Source organism: Lycium ferocissimum, chromosome 3, assembly GCF_029784015.1.
Source record: "Lycium ferocissimum isolate CSIRO_LF1 chromosome 3, AGI_CSIRO_Lferr_CH_V1, whole genome shotgun sequence".
NCBI classification, from domain to species: domain Eukaryota; kingdom Viridiplantae; phylum Streptophyta; class Magnoliopsida; order Solanales; family Solanaceae; genus Lycium; species Lycium ferocissimum.
Window position 1 is genome coordinate 1,463,012 of NC_081344.1, and position 16,807 is coordinate 1,479,818.

Here is a 16,807-nt window from a genome sequence, read left to right on the forward strand (position 1 = left end):
TGTTTTTGAATTTCCATTCTCGAGAAAAGTGGACATCAAAAGCTGCCCTGAAATGAAGACGTTTATCCAGCTGGGATCTGTTAGTACACCGAGTCTGGATAGGCTGACTGTGGACGATGTTGAGGTGAAAGATGATCACATTAAAGCGATACAGAAGATGTTCAATTCTAAGGTTTGTCTTCTTCCACTGTATATATTTGTCTCATGCATTAATACGCCGCTATACTAGTCAATCCTTAAAGCAAAAAAGAATCTCCTCAAGAACAATTATGGCCGAAGCATTCAAGAATTTTATTCACAATATTTAATTTAATGTATTGAAGGATTACTTTACTATAGTGACGATCTTGCTGAAAGACAAACATGGAAACTCAAAATTTTGATTAACGCTAATAAGGGACATATTTGATTTACGCCAGAAAAGGAAATAACAAATTTGATTAGAGTACAACTAGGACTCTTATTATTTTAAAATATCTTTTTCTAAATCTTAATTGTAAAAGTTATCATGATTGCCCTTTAATTTAGCTGACGGTGTAAAGTATTTTGTACAATGCATAAAATTTAAACTTGTATATAAAAAGTTCTTACTCTTTTTTATTCTCGATTGAATAAATAGATTATTGAAATGTGATTGCTATTAACAAAAAAAATTGTATTAGCAAATTGTTTTAATATTTTGCATTCTGCTCATTCTTTATTATTGAAATTCTTAACTTAGAAATTTTACAAAAGAGAACAAACATCATGCTATTAAAAGAAAAAGTTAAAAGAGACAAACTTTTATAACCAATAGGATAAAATAGGTATTTGAAAAATTAGAGTGAGGTCGGAGGCCGGGAGAGAATGTTTGTTGTTCAAAATTGGAGGGAGAAATTGATTTTTAAAGTAAAGCCAGAAGAAAAGAAACTTTTTACTCATTCTTTTTAAATGCACAGTTAGAGGGAGCTCTTCTGTCTCCCCCTAATATGCCACAACCCGTTCTTGTCTTGCAACAGACTGATGGTATTTGAAAAGGCAAAAGTTGTTATCAGTAATAGAAAACAAAAGATAATTACAAATATTTAAACGAAATGAAAAAAGACAAAAAATAGAATAGAAGTCATTCATTTCAAGAAAATTCTCAATTTCAATTTGTTAAATTAGGGAATTTCTACGTTTGAACTACTCCTGTATTCTAATCCATTTTTCTTCTTTTTTGTTTCATTTGAATGCCGTCTTCAGTTGTCTTTTGTTTTAAAAAACATGGATAGGCAAAATTTAAATATTGTGAATTTTTTATTTTTTATTTTCTAATATGGAATTTATAAAGTGGCAAAGCACTTACATGGCGAGTGGCATGTCATAACTCATAACCTATTGCTGAAAATTTGGCGTTCTAATTATTTCTATTTTCTAAGCAATTCACACGTAGTTCAATTACTTTAACGCAACAAGAAATATTTCAAGAACTTCATCGTTTTAAGTGGGTCAAGATTAGTAAGTTTTTGAAACTTTACTGTTACAACGAATAAGTGGGTAAAGTTCACCTATATGTTGTGAAAATAACCCTATTTTAGAGCCACAAATCCTGATATTCTTGTCAGTAATTTCATGAATTAAAAAATTAAGCTAGTTCTAATTCTCACCCTTTCAGCTAACTAATTAGTTTTTCACTTCCTGTTACATTGGTGTAAGATGATATGTGGTTCATTTTTCCGTTTGTACTTGAAGCTATATTGAATTTTCATCCCTTTTAAAAAATGCAAGGCCTTCAACGTTTGTAGGTTTCTTGTCCCAATCCTGGAAGAGCTAATCTTATGCTCTCACCGGGGCGAATCGAAAGCATAATCATGCTCTATGCTCTCACCAACTTCCAATACTAACAATAGAACGGCTACTTCAAGTAAACTTAAAAATTTACAAATATGGGGTTGTGCCAAATTGAGAAACTTGATGTCTCCATCAGTGGCTAGAGGTGTTCTGAATCTCCGAATACTAACAATAGGAGAATGCCCATTAATGGAAGAAGTGATCACAGAAGAGGAACAACAAGGAGAAGAAATGACTAATGAGCCCTTATTTCTCCGGTTGGAAGAGCTGGAGCTTAGAAATCTACTTAATTGTAAAATTATCGACTTAAGTCGGGGCATTTCTTTCGGACGAAGCGTGTTTTTGAATTTCCAATTCTCGATTGAATAAAAGTGGACATCAAAAGCGCCCCGAAATGAAGACGTTTATTAAATTGGGATCTTCGGTAGTTAGTACACCGAGTCCGGATAGGTTTGATCGTGGACGATGTTGAGGTGAAAGATGATCACATTAAAGCGATACAGAAGATGTTCAATTCTAAGGTTTGTCTTCTTCCACTGTATATATTTGTCTCATGCATTAATATGCCGCTATACTAGTCAATCCTTAAAGCAAAAAAGAATTCCTCAAGAACAATTATGGCCGAAGCATTCAAGAATTTTATTCACAATATTTAATTTAATGTATTGAAGGATTACTTTACTATAGTGACGATCTTGCTGAAAGACAAACATGGAAACTCAACATTTTGATTAACGCTAATAAGGGGCATATTTGATTTACGCCAGAAAAGGAAATAACAAATTTGATTAGAGTACAACTAGGACTCTTATTATTTTAAAATATCTTTTTCTAAATCTTAATTGTAAAAGTTATCATGATTGCCCTTTAATTTAGCTGACGGTGTAAAGTATTTTGTACAATGCATAAAATTTAAACTTGTATATAAAAAGTTCTTACTCTCTTTTATTCTCGATTGAATAAATAGATTATTGAAATTTGATTGCTATTAATAAAAAAAATTGTATTAGCAAATTGTTTTAATATTTTGCATTTTGTTCATTCTTTATTATTTAAATTCTTAACTTAGAAATTTTACAAAAGAGAACAAATATCATGCTATTAAAAGAAAAAGTTAAAAGAGACAAAATTTTATAATCTATAGGATAAAATAGGTATTTGAAAAATTAGAGTGAGGTAGGAGGCCGGGAGAGAATGTTTGTCGTTCAAAATTGGAGGGAGAAATTGATTTTTAAAGTAAATTATTGAAAGGAGAAAAGAAACTTTTTACTCATTTTTTAAAATGCACAGTTAGAGGGAGCTCTTCTGTCTACCCCCAAATATGCCACAACCCGTTCTTGTCTTGCAACAGACTGATGGTATTTGAAAAGGCAAAAGTTGTTATCAGTAATAAAAAAAAAAAAAAAAGATAATTACAAATATTTAAACGAAATGAAAAAAGAAAGAAATAGAATAAAGGTCATTCATCTCGAGAAAATTCAAAGAAATAGAATAAAGGTCATTGATCTCGAGAAAATTCTCAATTTCAATTTGTTAAATTAGGGAATTTCTACGTTTGAACTACTCCTGTATTCTAATCCATTTTTCTTCTTTTTGTTTCATTTGAATGCCGTCTCCAGTTGTCTTTTGTTTTAAAAAATATGGATAGGCAAAATTTAAATATTGTGAATTTTTTATTTTTTATTTTCTAATACGGAATTTATAAAGTGGCAAAACACTTACATGGCCAGTGGCACGTCATAACTCATAACCTATTGCTGAAAATTTGGCATGCTAATTATTTCTATTTTCTAAGCAATTCGCACGTAGTTCAATTACTTTAACGCAACAAAAAATATTTCAAAGAACTTTCCGTTTTAAGTGGGTCAAGATTAGTAAGTTTTTGAAACTTTCTTTGTTACAACGAATAAGTGGGTAAAGTTCACCTATATGTTGTGAAAATAACCCTATTTTAGAGCCACAAATCCTGATATTCTTGTCAGTAATTTCATGATTTAAAAAATTAATCTAGTTCTAATTCCCACCCTTTCAGCTAACTAATTAGTTTTTCACTTCCTGTTACATTGGTGTAAGATGATATGTGGTTCATTTTTCCGTTTGTACTTGAAGCTATATTGAATTTTCATCCCTTTTAAAAAATGCAAGCCCTTCAACGTTTGCAGGTTTATTGTCCCAATCTGGAAGAGCTAATCTTATATCGCGCTGAAAGCATAACTGCTCTATGCTCTCACCAACTTCCAACTGGCTACTTCAGTAAACTTAAAAAATTAGAAATATGGGGTTGTGACACATTGAAAAACTTGATGTCTCCATCAGTCGCCAGAGGTGTTCTGAATCTCCGAATACTAACAATAGAACAATGCCCATTAATGGAAGAAGTGATCACAGAGGAGGAAAAACAAGGAGAAGAAATGACTAATGAGCCCTTATTTCTCCGGTTGGAAGAGTTGGAGCTTAGAAATCTACCGAAGCTGGGGCATTTCTTTCAGACGAAGCGTGTTTTTGAATTTCCAATTCTCAGAAAAGTGGACATCAAAAGCTGCCCTGAAATGAAGACGTTTATCCAGCTGGGATCTGTTAGTACACCGAGTCTGGATAGGCTGACTGTGGACGATGTTGAGGTGAAAGATGATCACATTAAAGCGACACAGAAGATGTTTAATTCTAAGGTTTGTCTTCTTCCACTGTATATATTTGTCTCATGCATTAATACGCCGCTATACTAGTCAATCCTTAAAGCAAAAAAGAATCTCTTCAAGAACAATTATGGCCGAAGCATTCAAGAATTTTATTCGCAATATTTAATTTAATGTATTGAAGGATTACTTTTCTATAGTGACGATCTTCTTTGAAAGACAAACATGGAAACTCAAAATTTTGATTAACGCTAATAAGGGGCATATTTGATTTACGCCAGAAAAGGAAATAACAAATTTGATTAGAGTACAACTAGGACTCTTATTATTTTAAAATATCTTTTTCTAAATCTTAATTGTAAAAGTTATCATGATTGCCCTTTAATTTAGCTGACGGTGTAAAGTATTTTGTACAGTGCATAAAACTTCAATTTGTATATAAAAAGTTCTTACTCTCTTTTATTCTCGATTGAATAAATAGATTATTGAAATTTGATTGCTATTAATAAAAAAAATTGTATTAGCAAATTGTTTTAATATTTTGCATTCTGCTCATTCTTTATTATTTAAATTCTTAACTTAGAAATTTTACAAAAGAGAACAAATATCATGCTTTTAAAAGAAAAGTTAAAAGAGACAAACTTTTATAATCAATAGGATAAATTAGGTATTTGAAAAATTAGAGTGAGGTCGGAGGCCGGGAGAGAATGTTTGTTGTTCAAAATAGGTGGGAGAAATTGATTTTTAAAGTAAAGCCAGGAGAAAAGAAACTTTTTACTCATTTTTTAAAATGCACAGTTAGAGGGAGCTCTTCTGTCTACCCCCAAATATGCCACAACCCGTTCTTGTCTTGCAACAGACTGATGGTATTTGAAAAGGCAAAAGTTGTTATCAGTAATAAAAAAAACAAAAGATAATTACAAATATTTAAACGAAATGAAAAAAGAAAGAAATAGAATAGAGGTCATTCATCTCGAGAAAATTCTCAATTTCAATTTGTTAAATTAGGGAATTTCTACGTTTGAACTACTCCTGTATTCTAATCCATTTTTCTTCTTTTTGTTTCATTTGAATGCCGTCTCCAGTTGTCTTTTGTTTTAAAAAATATGGATAGGCAATATTTAAATATTGTGAATATTTTATTTTTTATTTTCTAATACGAAATTTATAAAGTGGCAAATCACTTACATGGCCAGTGGCACGTCATAACTCATAACCTATTGCTGAAAATTTGGCATTCTAATTATTTCTATTTTCTAAGCAATTCGCATGTAGTTCAATTACTTTAACGCAACAAGAAATATTTCAGTAACTTTACTGTTTTAAGTGGGTCAAGATTAGTAAGTTTTTTAAACTTTACTGTTACAAAGAATAAGTGGGTAAAGTTCACCTATATGTCGTGAAAATAACCCTATTTTAGAGCCACAAATCCTGATATTCTTGTCAGTAATTTCATGAATTAAAAAATTAGTCTAGTTCTAATTCCCACCCTTTCAGCTAACTAATTAGTTTTTCACTTCCTGTTACATTGGTGTAAGATGATATGTGGTTTATTTTTCCGTTTGTACTTGAAGCTATATTGAATTTTCATCCCTTTTAAAAAATGCAAGGCCTTCAACGTTTGTAGGTTTCTTGTCCCAATCTGGAAGAGCTAATGCTCTGGGGCGCTGAAAGCATAACTGCTCTATGCTCTCACCAACTTCCAACTGGCTACTTCAGCAAACTTGAAATATTGGACGTATCGTGTTGTGGCAAATTGAGAAACTTGATGTCTCCATCAGTGGCTAGAGGTGTTCTGAATCTCCGAATACTAACAATAGCAAAATGCCCATTAATGGAAGAAGTGATCACAGAAGAGGAAAAACAAGGAGAAGAAATGACTAATGAGCCCTTATTTCTCCGGTTGGAAGAGCTGGAGCTTAGAAATCTACCGAAGCTGGGGCATTTCTTTCAGACGAAGCGTGTTTTTGAATTTCCAATTCTCAGAAAAGTGGACATCAAAAGCTGCCCTGAAATGAAGACGTTTATCCAACTGGGATCTGTTAGTACACCGAGTCTGGATAAGCTGACTGTGGACGATGTTGAGGTGAAAGATGATCACATTAAAGCGATACAGAAGATGTTCAATTCTAAGGTTTGTCTTCTTCCACTGTATATATTTGTCTCATGCATTAATACGCCGCTATACTAGTCAATCCTTAAAGCAAAAAAGAATCTCCTCAAGAACAATTATGGCCGAAGCATTCAAGAATTTTATTCACAATATTTAATTTAATGTATTGAAGGATTACTTTACTATAGTGACGATCTTCCGAAAGAAAACATGGAAACTCAAAATTTTGATTAACGCTAATAAGGGGCATATTTGATTTACGCCAGAAAAGGAAATAACAAATTTGATTAGAGTACAACTAGGACTCTTATTATTTTAAAATATCTTTTTCTAAATCTTAATTGTAAAAGTTATCATGATTGCCCTTTAATTTAGCTGATGGTGTAAAGTATTTTGTACAGTGCATAAAACTTCAACTTGTATATAAAAAGTTCTTACTCTCTTTTATTCTCGATTGAATAAATAGATTATTGAAATTTGATTGCTATTAATAAAAAAAATTGTATTAGCAAATTGTTTTAATATTTTGCATTCGGCTCATTCTTTATTATTTAAATTCTTAACTTAGAAATTTTACAAAAGAGAACAAATATCATGCTTTTAAAAGAAAAGTTAAAAGAGACAAACTTTTATAATCAACAGGATAAATTAGGTATTTGAAAAATTAGAGTGAGGTCGGAGGCCGGGAGAGGATGTTTGTTGTTCAAAATTGGTGGGAGAAATTGATTTTTAAAGTAAAGCCAGGAGAAAAGAAACTTTTTACTCATTTTTTAAAATGCACGATTAGAGGGAGCTCTTTGTCTACCCCCAAATATGCCACAACCCGTTCTTGTCTTGCAACAGACTGATGGTATTTGAAAAGGCAAAAGTTGTTATCTGTAATAAAAAAAATCAAAAGATAATTACAAATAGTTAAACGAAATGAAAAAAGAAAGAAATAGAATAGAGGTCATTCATCTCAAGAAAATTCTCAATTTCAATTTGTTAAATTAGGGAATTTCTACGTTTGAACTACTCCTATATTCTAATCCACTTTTCTTCTTTTTGTTTCATTTGAATGTCGTCTCCAGTTGTCTTTTGTTTTAAAAAATATGGATAGGCAAAATTTAAATATTGTGAATTTTTTCTTTTTTATTTTCTAATATGGAATTTATAAAGTGGCAAAGAACTTACATGGCCAGTGGCACGTCATAACTCATAACCTATTGCTGAAAATTTGGCATGCTAACTATTTCTATTTTCTAAGCAATTCGCACGTAGTTCAATTACTTTAACGCAACAAGAAATATTTCAGTAACTTTACTGTTTTAAGTGGGTCAAGATTAGTAAGTTTTTGAAACTTTACTGTTACAACGAATAAGTGGGTAAAGTTCACCTATATGTCGTGAAAATAACCCTATTTTAGAGCCACAAATCCTGATATTCTTGTCAGTAATTTCATGAATTAAAAAATTAATCTAGTTCTAATTCCCACCCTTTCAGCTAACTAATTAGATTTTCACTTCCTGTTACATTGGTGTAAGATGATATGTGGTTTATTTTTCCGTTTGTACTTGAAGCTATATTGAATTTTCATCCCTTTTAAAAAATGAAAGGCCTTCAACGTTTGTAGGTTTCTTGTCCCAACGGAAGAGCTAATGCTCTAGGCGGGCGTTGAAAGCATAACTCGCTCTATGCTCTCACCAACTTCCAACCGGCTACTTCAAAGCAAACTTGAAATATTGGACGTATCGTGTTGTGGCAAATTGAGAAACTTGATGTCTCCATCAGTGGCTAGAGGTGTTCTGAGTCTCCGAATACTAAAAATAGAAGAATGTCCATTAATGGAAGAAGTGATCACAGAAGAGGAAAAACAAGGAGAAGAAATGACTAATCAGCCCTTATTTCCCCGGTTGGAATTGCTGAAGCTTAGAAATCTACCGAAGCTGGGGCATTTCTTTCTGACAAAGTGTGCTCTTGAATTTCCATTTCTCAGAGATGTGGACATCATAAGGTGCCCTGAAATGAAGACGTTTATCCAGCTGGGATCTGTTAGTACACCAAGTTTGAAATATTTGTCATTCGAAGAATGGATCAAAGATGCTGAGATGAAAAATCATCTCAATAATGCGATACAACAGAGGTTCTATTCTAAGGTTTGTCTTGTGCCGCTGTATAACTAATTAAATCTTGTCACATGCACTAATACACCCCTGTTCTTTCCATTTTAACTACTAAATAGTACTCTCTCTGTCCCAATTTATGTGATTGACTTTCCTTTTTAGTCCGTCACAAAAAGAATGTTACATTTCTTTATTTGGCAACAATTTAACTTTAAACTTTACCTTTTACACTTAACGAGATGATTTATAGCCACACAAATATCTTTGGCTTGTTTTAGATCACAATATTGATGTGGCGTGATCGATGCTTTTCGGCTATAAGTTTTACTTGTTTTTAAGCAAGTCTATGTGATTTTACGTGGTTTTTATTATGTTTCAGGTAATACGAGAGCCTAAGTGTGGAAAACAAGCGAAAAAGAGGGAAAAAAAGTGATCATTGGAAACAACTGGAGATTCTGGAAATTTTGGTGGAAAATTACCCTGCGCGTTCAAGCAGCAAAGTCACGCGTTCGGGCTCACGCGCGTAGGTTACTCTGCGCGTTCGCGCGATTATATCACGCGTTCGCGCTGAAGAAAGAAATTACTGCTGACGTCATCCACGCGTTCGCGCAGACACGTGGCGAGTTCTCCCTGAAGGTTTTTCGGCCCAGTTCGAGCAGAACTTGGATTTTGACGATTTTTTCTATTACAGTTCATTTAATAGCCAACTGGGAACATTGTAAAATTATCTTTGGCATAAAACACAAGTGTGGAGGCTAGGGTTCCTACGTAAATATTCTTTCTTTTATTTAATCCTTGTTTATGGGAATTTCTTGGTGACATTAAGATTGATACTCTTGTTGTGCTTATTTCTTGATCGACATTATTTTTAATCAAGTAAGTTATTGTTAATTTAATTATTCTTGTTCTTCAACGTTTCTCAAGGGAGTAGCTAACCCTAGGACTTGCCCATTTACTTTATTTGAAACTCGGAAGAGGAAGAACGGGGTTGGAATAGAATAATTAACATGAATTCAAAAGTAACCCTCATCTAATGGAAATAGACCTAGGAATAGGCGATACCCCTTGTAGCCACATTCGGGTGTTCTTAATGCTCCTAGTTGCTTGAGGGATCTTCAATTGGGTAGTCTAGTTAATCTTCGGGATAAGTTAATTTAGAGTCATTATCCGAGGCTATAAACTTGCTATTATTTATAATTCGTGAAATAGATTGGATCGTTACTTGAGAAGTAGTTTCCTTTATTCCATTCTTGTGGCCATTGATCAATTTACTTGCTTTCTAGATTAGAATTTATAATTCCGTGCTTTATCAAAACCTTATCAAAAAACCACCATTGATGCGTTCGGTCTAGCTATGGTTAGTGATAATTCCTAATCTGCTTAAATTGCCTACATATTGTTCTCTGTGGGATTCGACCCCAACCTTGTTGGGTTACTATATTTGACAACGTCCGCGTTATACCATTAAAAGGCGTAATTTGAGCGTATCAAATATCCAAAAGTCTTCCTTTATTTCTTAAACTCGCGCCCAGTCAAACTATATAGCATAAATTGAGACAGAGGGAGTAAGTTGTAGTAATATTTAGATAGTTGTTTCTCTTTGTCACTTGAAGCAACTTTCTTTTACTTGCCCAAATAATTTCAAATAGAAATCTAAAACATAAGCACATACTAGTTATGTTTTCTCATATACTTGCTACGCTCATCCCAGGAACAAGAAACTAGCAAGTGATCATGGCAGAAACTAGTGCTGTCTATGGATCCGAAGCTAGGGAGGTAATAAGTACTCGATGAAATAGTTGAAGTGTGTGCAAGTTAGCTAGAAAGATCACCTGATATTTGTGCTTATGGGGGTAACAAGTAGAGGCGGATCTACAATAGTGTAACCTATGGAACTCAATAGCTTTTACCTAGAGACTTTGTATTGTATTAGTTAAATTCTAGTAAATAATTAACTATAAACGCAGTTATTATTGTATATTAACCTGAGGTCGTTCTAGGTTCTATAAGCTTCAAATTCTAAATCAACCTCTGGTTCTAAATTCTTCTTTCATTATATTTAGCTTCTAATATGTAGATTTATTTCTCATGCATATCATATTGCACTCTATGTCGTTTTGACAGATTTTAAAGAACGTCTTTTGGAGAAGCTTTTAGAAATACATTTTCTTGAGTAATTTGGATTTAGATGATCTGTTTCATTTGAAAAATAAGTCGTGTTTGGATGGGATGTTTACCAAAAAATGAAAAATTAGAACTATAACAATCGAACCCAATGTTTCCAGAAAACAAATCGGAGTGCCTTTTATAGGAAAAGAAAAAAGATACTTTCTCATAATTGACCAAATGCCTCAATTGTTTTGTCTTCATATAAGCCAGCTATTTGTGAGAAAGAAAACTGCATGGGACAAATGGTGAAACATGCTTATCCACAATTGTGCACCTATGCAAATAATAAAGTGAAAGTAGTCGAAAAAGAATTTCTACTATATTAGAAGCACCGGTTGGTGCTTCTTTCGTCGTCCGTCTGTGGACCCCCCCCCCCCCCCAACACCAACATAAAAAAAAAAAAAATAAAAAATTTGGCCCCCATATTAAACAGGCCCTAAAAAAAAAAAAATTGAAAAAAAAATTATGGGCCCCATATTCAACAACATTCAGTATTAAAAAAAATTGTGGGCCCCATATTAAACAACATCCAGTATTAAAAAAAAAGTGGAACCCACCACATCCAAACTCACGGGAAAAAAAAGTTAACCCATATTAACAAAATCAAGCAATATTTAAAAAACAAACAATGTTAAAAAAATGCGGGCCCCATATTAAACACGATGCGTATTCAAAGAAACACTAATATAATAAAGTTTTAAATACGAAAGACAAACTACAATGTTATATTAATCGTGTTTTGAACATAGTATCCCATATTGACAAAATCAAGCAATATATAAAAAAAAAATGAATCTCATATTAAAAAAATAAACAATGTCAAAAAAAAAAGACTTTGTATTCTTAGCAAACACTAATATAATAAAATTTTATATACGGAGCACAAATTACAATGTTATATCAATCATGTTTTGAACATAGTAAAAATTGTAAAAAAAAAAATTATGGGCCCCATATTCAACAACATTCAGTATTAAAAAAAATTGTGGGCCCCATATTAAACAACATCCAAAAGTATTAAAAAAAAAAAATGGAACCCACCATATCCAAACTCACGGAAAAAAAAAGTGGACCCCATATTAACAAAATCAAGAATATTTAAAAAACAAACAATGTTAAAAAAATGCGGCCCCATATTAAACACGATGCGTATTCATAGCAAACACTAATATAATAAAGTTTTAAATATGGAGCACAAACTATAATGTTATATTAATCGTGTTTTGAACATAGTATCCCATATTGACAAAATCAAGCAATATATAAAAAAAATGAATCCCATATTAAAAAAATAAACAATGTAAAAAAAAAAGTGCAGACTTTGTATTCTTAGCAAACACTAATATAATAAAATTTTATATACGGAGCACAAATTACAATGTTATATCAATCATGTTTTGAACATAGTAAAAATTGTAAAAAAAAAAAAAAAAAAAAATTGTGGGCCCCATATTCAACAACATCCAAACATATTTAAAAAAATTGTAAAAAAAAATTATGGGCCCCATGTTAAACAACATCCAGTATTAAAAAAAAAAGTGGAACCCACCACATTCAAACTCACGGGAAAAAAAAAGTGAACCCCATATTAACAAAATCTAGCAATATTGAAAAAAAAAAGTGAATCCCATATTTAAAAAACAAACAATGTTAAAAAAAATATGGGCCCCATATTAAACACGATGCGTATTCATAGCAAACACTAATATAATAAAGTTTTAAATACGGAGCACAAACTACAATGTTATATTAATCGTGTTTTAAACATAGTATCCCATATTGACAAAATCAAGCAATATATAAAAAAATGAATCCCATATTAAAAAAATAAATAATGTCAAAAAAAATAGTGCAGACTTTGTATTCTTAACAAACACTAATATAATAAAGTTTTAGATACGGAGCACAAATTACAATGTTATATCAATCATGTTTTGAACATAGTATATATAAAAAAAAAAAAAAATTGGGCCTCATATTAAACAGGCCCATAAAAAAAAATTGTGGGCCTCATATATATTGACCCCATACTAAACAGCATCAAGCAATATATAAAAAAAAAAAAAAAAAGTGGAACCCACCATCTCCAAACTCACGGTAAAAAAAGTAGACCCCATATTAACAAAATCAAGCATTATCAAAAAAAAAAAAATTGAACCCCATATTCAAAAAAAATAATGTCAAAAAAGACTTTGTATTCATAGTAAACACTAATATAATAAAGTTTTAGATACGGAGTACAAACTACAATGTTATATTAATCGTGTTTTGAACATAGTGTATATATATATATATATATATATATATATTAAAAATAATGCAAATTAATAATGTCCAAAAAAAATGCACCCCATATTAAAAAATCAAACAATATTCATGTAATTTCCAAAGTATCTCATTAAGTCAATAATAATGGATTCATTACCGCGTGCGTATCAATCCATTAGTGGGAGCAAATGAAATTATTGTACAAGAACATACTTAAAATACTTATATATTAAAATAAGATAGAATTTAATTACTTTTTCATTTTTTCCTTACTCTAATAAATGTGAAAATAATTGTGGGCCCCATATTAAACACCATGCGTATTTGTAGCAAACACTAATATAATAAAGTTTTAAATACGGAGCATAAACTACAATGTTATATTAATCGTGTTTTGAACATAGATCCCATATTGACAAAATCAAGCAATATATATAATAAAAAAAAGTGAATCCCATATTAAAAAAATAAACAATGTCAAAAAAAAAGTGCAGACTTTGTATTCTTAGCAAACACTAATATAATAAAGTTTTAGGTACGGAGCACAAATTACAATGTTATATCAATCGTGTTTTGAACATAGTGTGTGTGTATCTATATATATATATATTATATACGTAAATATAATACAAACTAATAATGTCCAAAAGTGTGGGCCCCATACTAAACGACACCAAGAATATAAAAGATAAAAATAAAAAAAGAAGAAACTATATAAAGCATGGGTTTAGACCCATGTTTCATCGTCCGTTGTCCCTTTAAAAAAAAAAAGGAAGAAAAAAAGTGAACCGACCACATCCAAACTCACGAGAAAAAAAAAAAGTAACCCATATTAATGTAATCGAAAGAATATTAAAAAAAAAAAATGTGAATCCCATATTAATAAAACAAACAATGTTAAAAAACAAATGCTTAGAAAATCAAACAATTAAATCAATAATAATGGACTCTTTAGAATAAGGAAAAAATTAATTTCTACTTTGTTTCATTTTAAACATGTAAAATTAATTTAATAATTTGAATTAGAATTATCTAAATCAAAATTTGATAAAAAATAATAAGTATTTTACACCGTTAAATTAATCGAATTAAAATTGAAAGTATCAACCGATATTCAAAATATTCTATTGTTTTATCCGAAAAGAGAGGAAAATAGTTTCTTTTTAAACAAGTCTTCTCTTTTAAAAGGTATTAATAAATTTTCGTAGCAAACACGAATAAAATAAAGTTTTAGATACAGAAAGACAAACTACAACGTTAAATTAATCGTATTTTGATATATATATATATATATATATATATATATATATATATATATATATATATATTATCATTATCTAAACACAACTACATATATATATACACTATAATCCGAAGTGTTGGGCACACAAGAAAGACGGCATAGGCCATCTAGTATAAGTTATATGTATCGAAATAATGTAAAAAATATATGCTAAGTTTGATTTAACACTTTCTATAAAATAACATACTCAATATAATCCCACAAGTGGATTCTAAGAAGAATGGTGTGTATGACAAATTATATTCAATTTTTTATATGATATCTTATCGCAAGAAGAAGTTACATGTTATTCTATTGTAATTTGTAATACATTGATTGGGTAAAGAATTTATACATGGTCCTTGCACGAAACTTTAGACTCCTTTGAAAATGAAAGCCACTAAAGACTAAATGTCTCTTTCGCTAAAAGTAAAGTCTTTCTTTATAATTTCTCTTTATTCTTTTCTTTCTTTTTAGTGGTCAAATGATTGCCCTGTACATGCAGTGTGATGTATTGCTCTTTGTATATTCTTGCCTTATGAAGAACACCACAATAAGATTAGCTAGATTTCTTTGCTAATGGCTTTTTCATGTAGCTTAGTGTCCAAAATCTGGTCACGCCCGAACCACGGCTTCAGGCGTAACACCCGACTCGGGGCCTACTGCTGCATACGTCCGAGCGAACCTCATGACTCTTTTTGTCAACACGGGCATCAAACAATACAATCTATATGATGCAATTTAGATGAATCATGAAAATATAATTTTATGAATAAAGTCTTGAAATTATCTCATAGTATGAAAGTTCATGAAAACGTAATAGTCTCGCAAACATGAAAGCATAATCGACTCGTGGACTAATATCTGTCTATGAAACCTCTAAAACACGTCCGAATACTAACTACCAGATACGGCCCCGGACTACCATAAACTCACATACTACTACGGACTCCATGTTGAACCCCGAGAGGAGTGGAGCTCACCAAAGTTGGATAATCGAGGTGATCCACCATCGTTGCGCGTATGCTCCGAAAATCTAGACCGCACCGTGGAAGCGCGTGCCCCAAGCAAAAGCGGACGTTAGTACATGGTGAATAGTACTAGTATGTAAAACCGTTAAATGAAGAACATGGCACAACATAGGTATAGGACATGAACTGAAACTGAATGTAACTTGAACATGATATGAAACGTGAGTAAAGTCTGAAAACAGTAAATCAATGGAAATACATGTATATAAAACTGCTTGTAATGTGGGGAAGGCTATAGTATAACCGACAACATGGTCTGATACTTGCGTCCTACTAGCAGAACACTCACACCTTGCTAGGGATATGAGATTTAAGTAATAATAGCATGTAAGGATCCAAACTGCATAATGAAGGTGTTGCCTCCGTCGACAACCCTTATCCTACGGTGGCGCGCGTAGTTTCGTGCTATCTCGAGCCTTCTCGGTTAACTAAGAAATCCCAAAAACATGAACATGATATAGTCGGCTAAGAAGCCCATGATTTACGTGAAATAACTTGTAATCATGTTTTCACGAAATATCTTGTAACATGGTTTCATGAAATATCTTATAATATGGTTTCATGAGATAACTTGTCGTAGTCTTGCAAACATGTTCTTGATTCATGAGTAATAACAATAGTTCATAAGTATATATATAATTGACTTGAAAACATGCTTGTAACTTGCTACATAAAATCATAAAATTTCATATAAACATAATGAGAATACATGAGGAAGAATTCATGATTCATGGATTAAGCTAGTGGTTCCTAATAACCGTAATGAAGATTAGGAATACAATAACGAATATAGATACAAAATTCATGTACATAAATACATAACTATGGGCTACCAATATGTTGGGTTTAATGCCCTAGGGTTTGAACTTCACGGATATCAAGAAACGGAGCATGGGGAAGAACGTAGAGATTCCCATATGGATGGAAGTTCTACATACCTTAGTCGCTCCAAAACTTGAATTAAAGACTTGAGCTTTGAAGAGGATTTCCAAAATCTTGAATTCTTGAACCTTGAGATGGGTTTTCTTGAAAACCCTAGTTTTAGGAATGATGATTTCTTGTTTTAGATTACAAGAATATGTACTAGAATTGACTTGGAATATAATTAGAGTAGGCTTACCTTGGTGTTCTTGATGATGGAAGAGGGTAGGAGGTCGTTCTAGGGCTTGAAGGAATGAAAAATAATGATTTGAACTGATATGGACGAATATCTACTGTTTCAAAAATTGCGCTTACGTCCAAAGACAAGATCTTGGTCGTATTTTGAAATACGGCTCGTATTCCGAAAGGACCGCACCGCGTCTCTTCAGCAAAATGGCCATAACTCTTTACAGATGTCCGTTTGACCCCCATAATATACCGTTGGAAAGATACTTCAAAGCTCTACAACTTTC

General features: G+C 31.8%; 1 protein-coding gene and 1 pseudogene across 1 annotated transcript; both read left to right on the plus strand.

The window, feature by feature from the left end:
- LOC132050734 (uncharacterized) overlaps positions 1-8,218 on the plus strand; it is a 21,054-nt pseudogene extending 12,836 nt beyond the window's left edge.
- A 17-nt stretch (positions 8,219-8,235) lies between these two features.
- On the plus strand, positions 8,236-10,707 carry LOC132049172 (uncharacterized). Its single transcript, XM_059439869.1, has 2 exons — positions 8,236-8,696; positions 10,375-10,707. Exons 1-2 carry the CDS (start codon positions 8,319-8,321, stop codon positions 10,393-10,395), a joined length of 399 nt encoding a protein of 132 aa, XP_059295852.1. The 5' UTR covers positions 8,236-8,318; the 3' UTR covers positions 10,396-10,707.
- The last annotated feature ends 6,100 nt before the right edge of the window (positions 10,708-16,807 follow it).

Excerpts from the sequence above, each read along its gene's own strand:
- LOC132049172 (XM_059439869.1), top strand. The coding sequence starts at position 8,319 with ATGTCTCCATCAGTGGCTAGAGGTGTTCTGAGTCTCCGAATACTAAAA. Across the intron at positions 8,697-10,374 it reads AACAGAGGTTCTATTCTAAG|GAACAAGAAACTAGCAAGTG; the intron begins GTTTGTCTTGTG and ends CGCTCATCCCAG.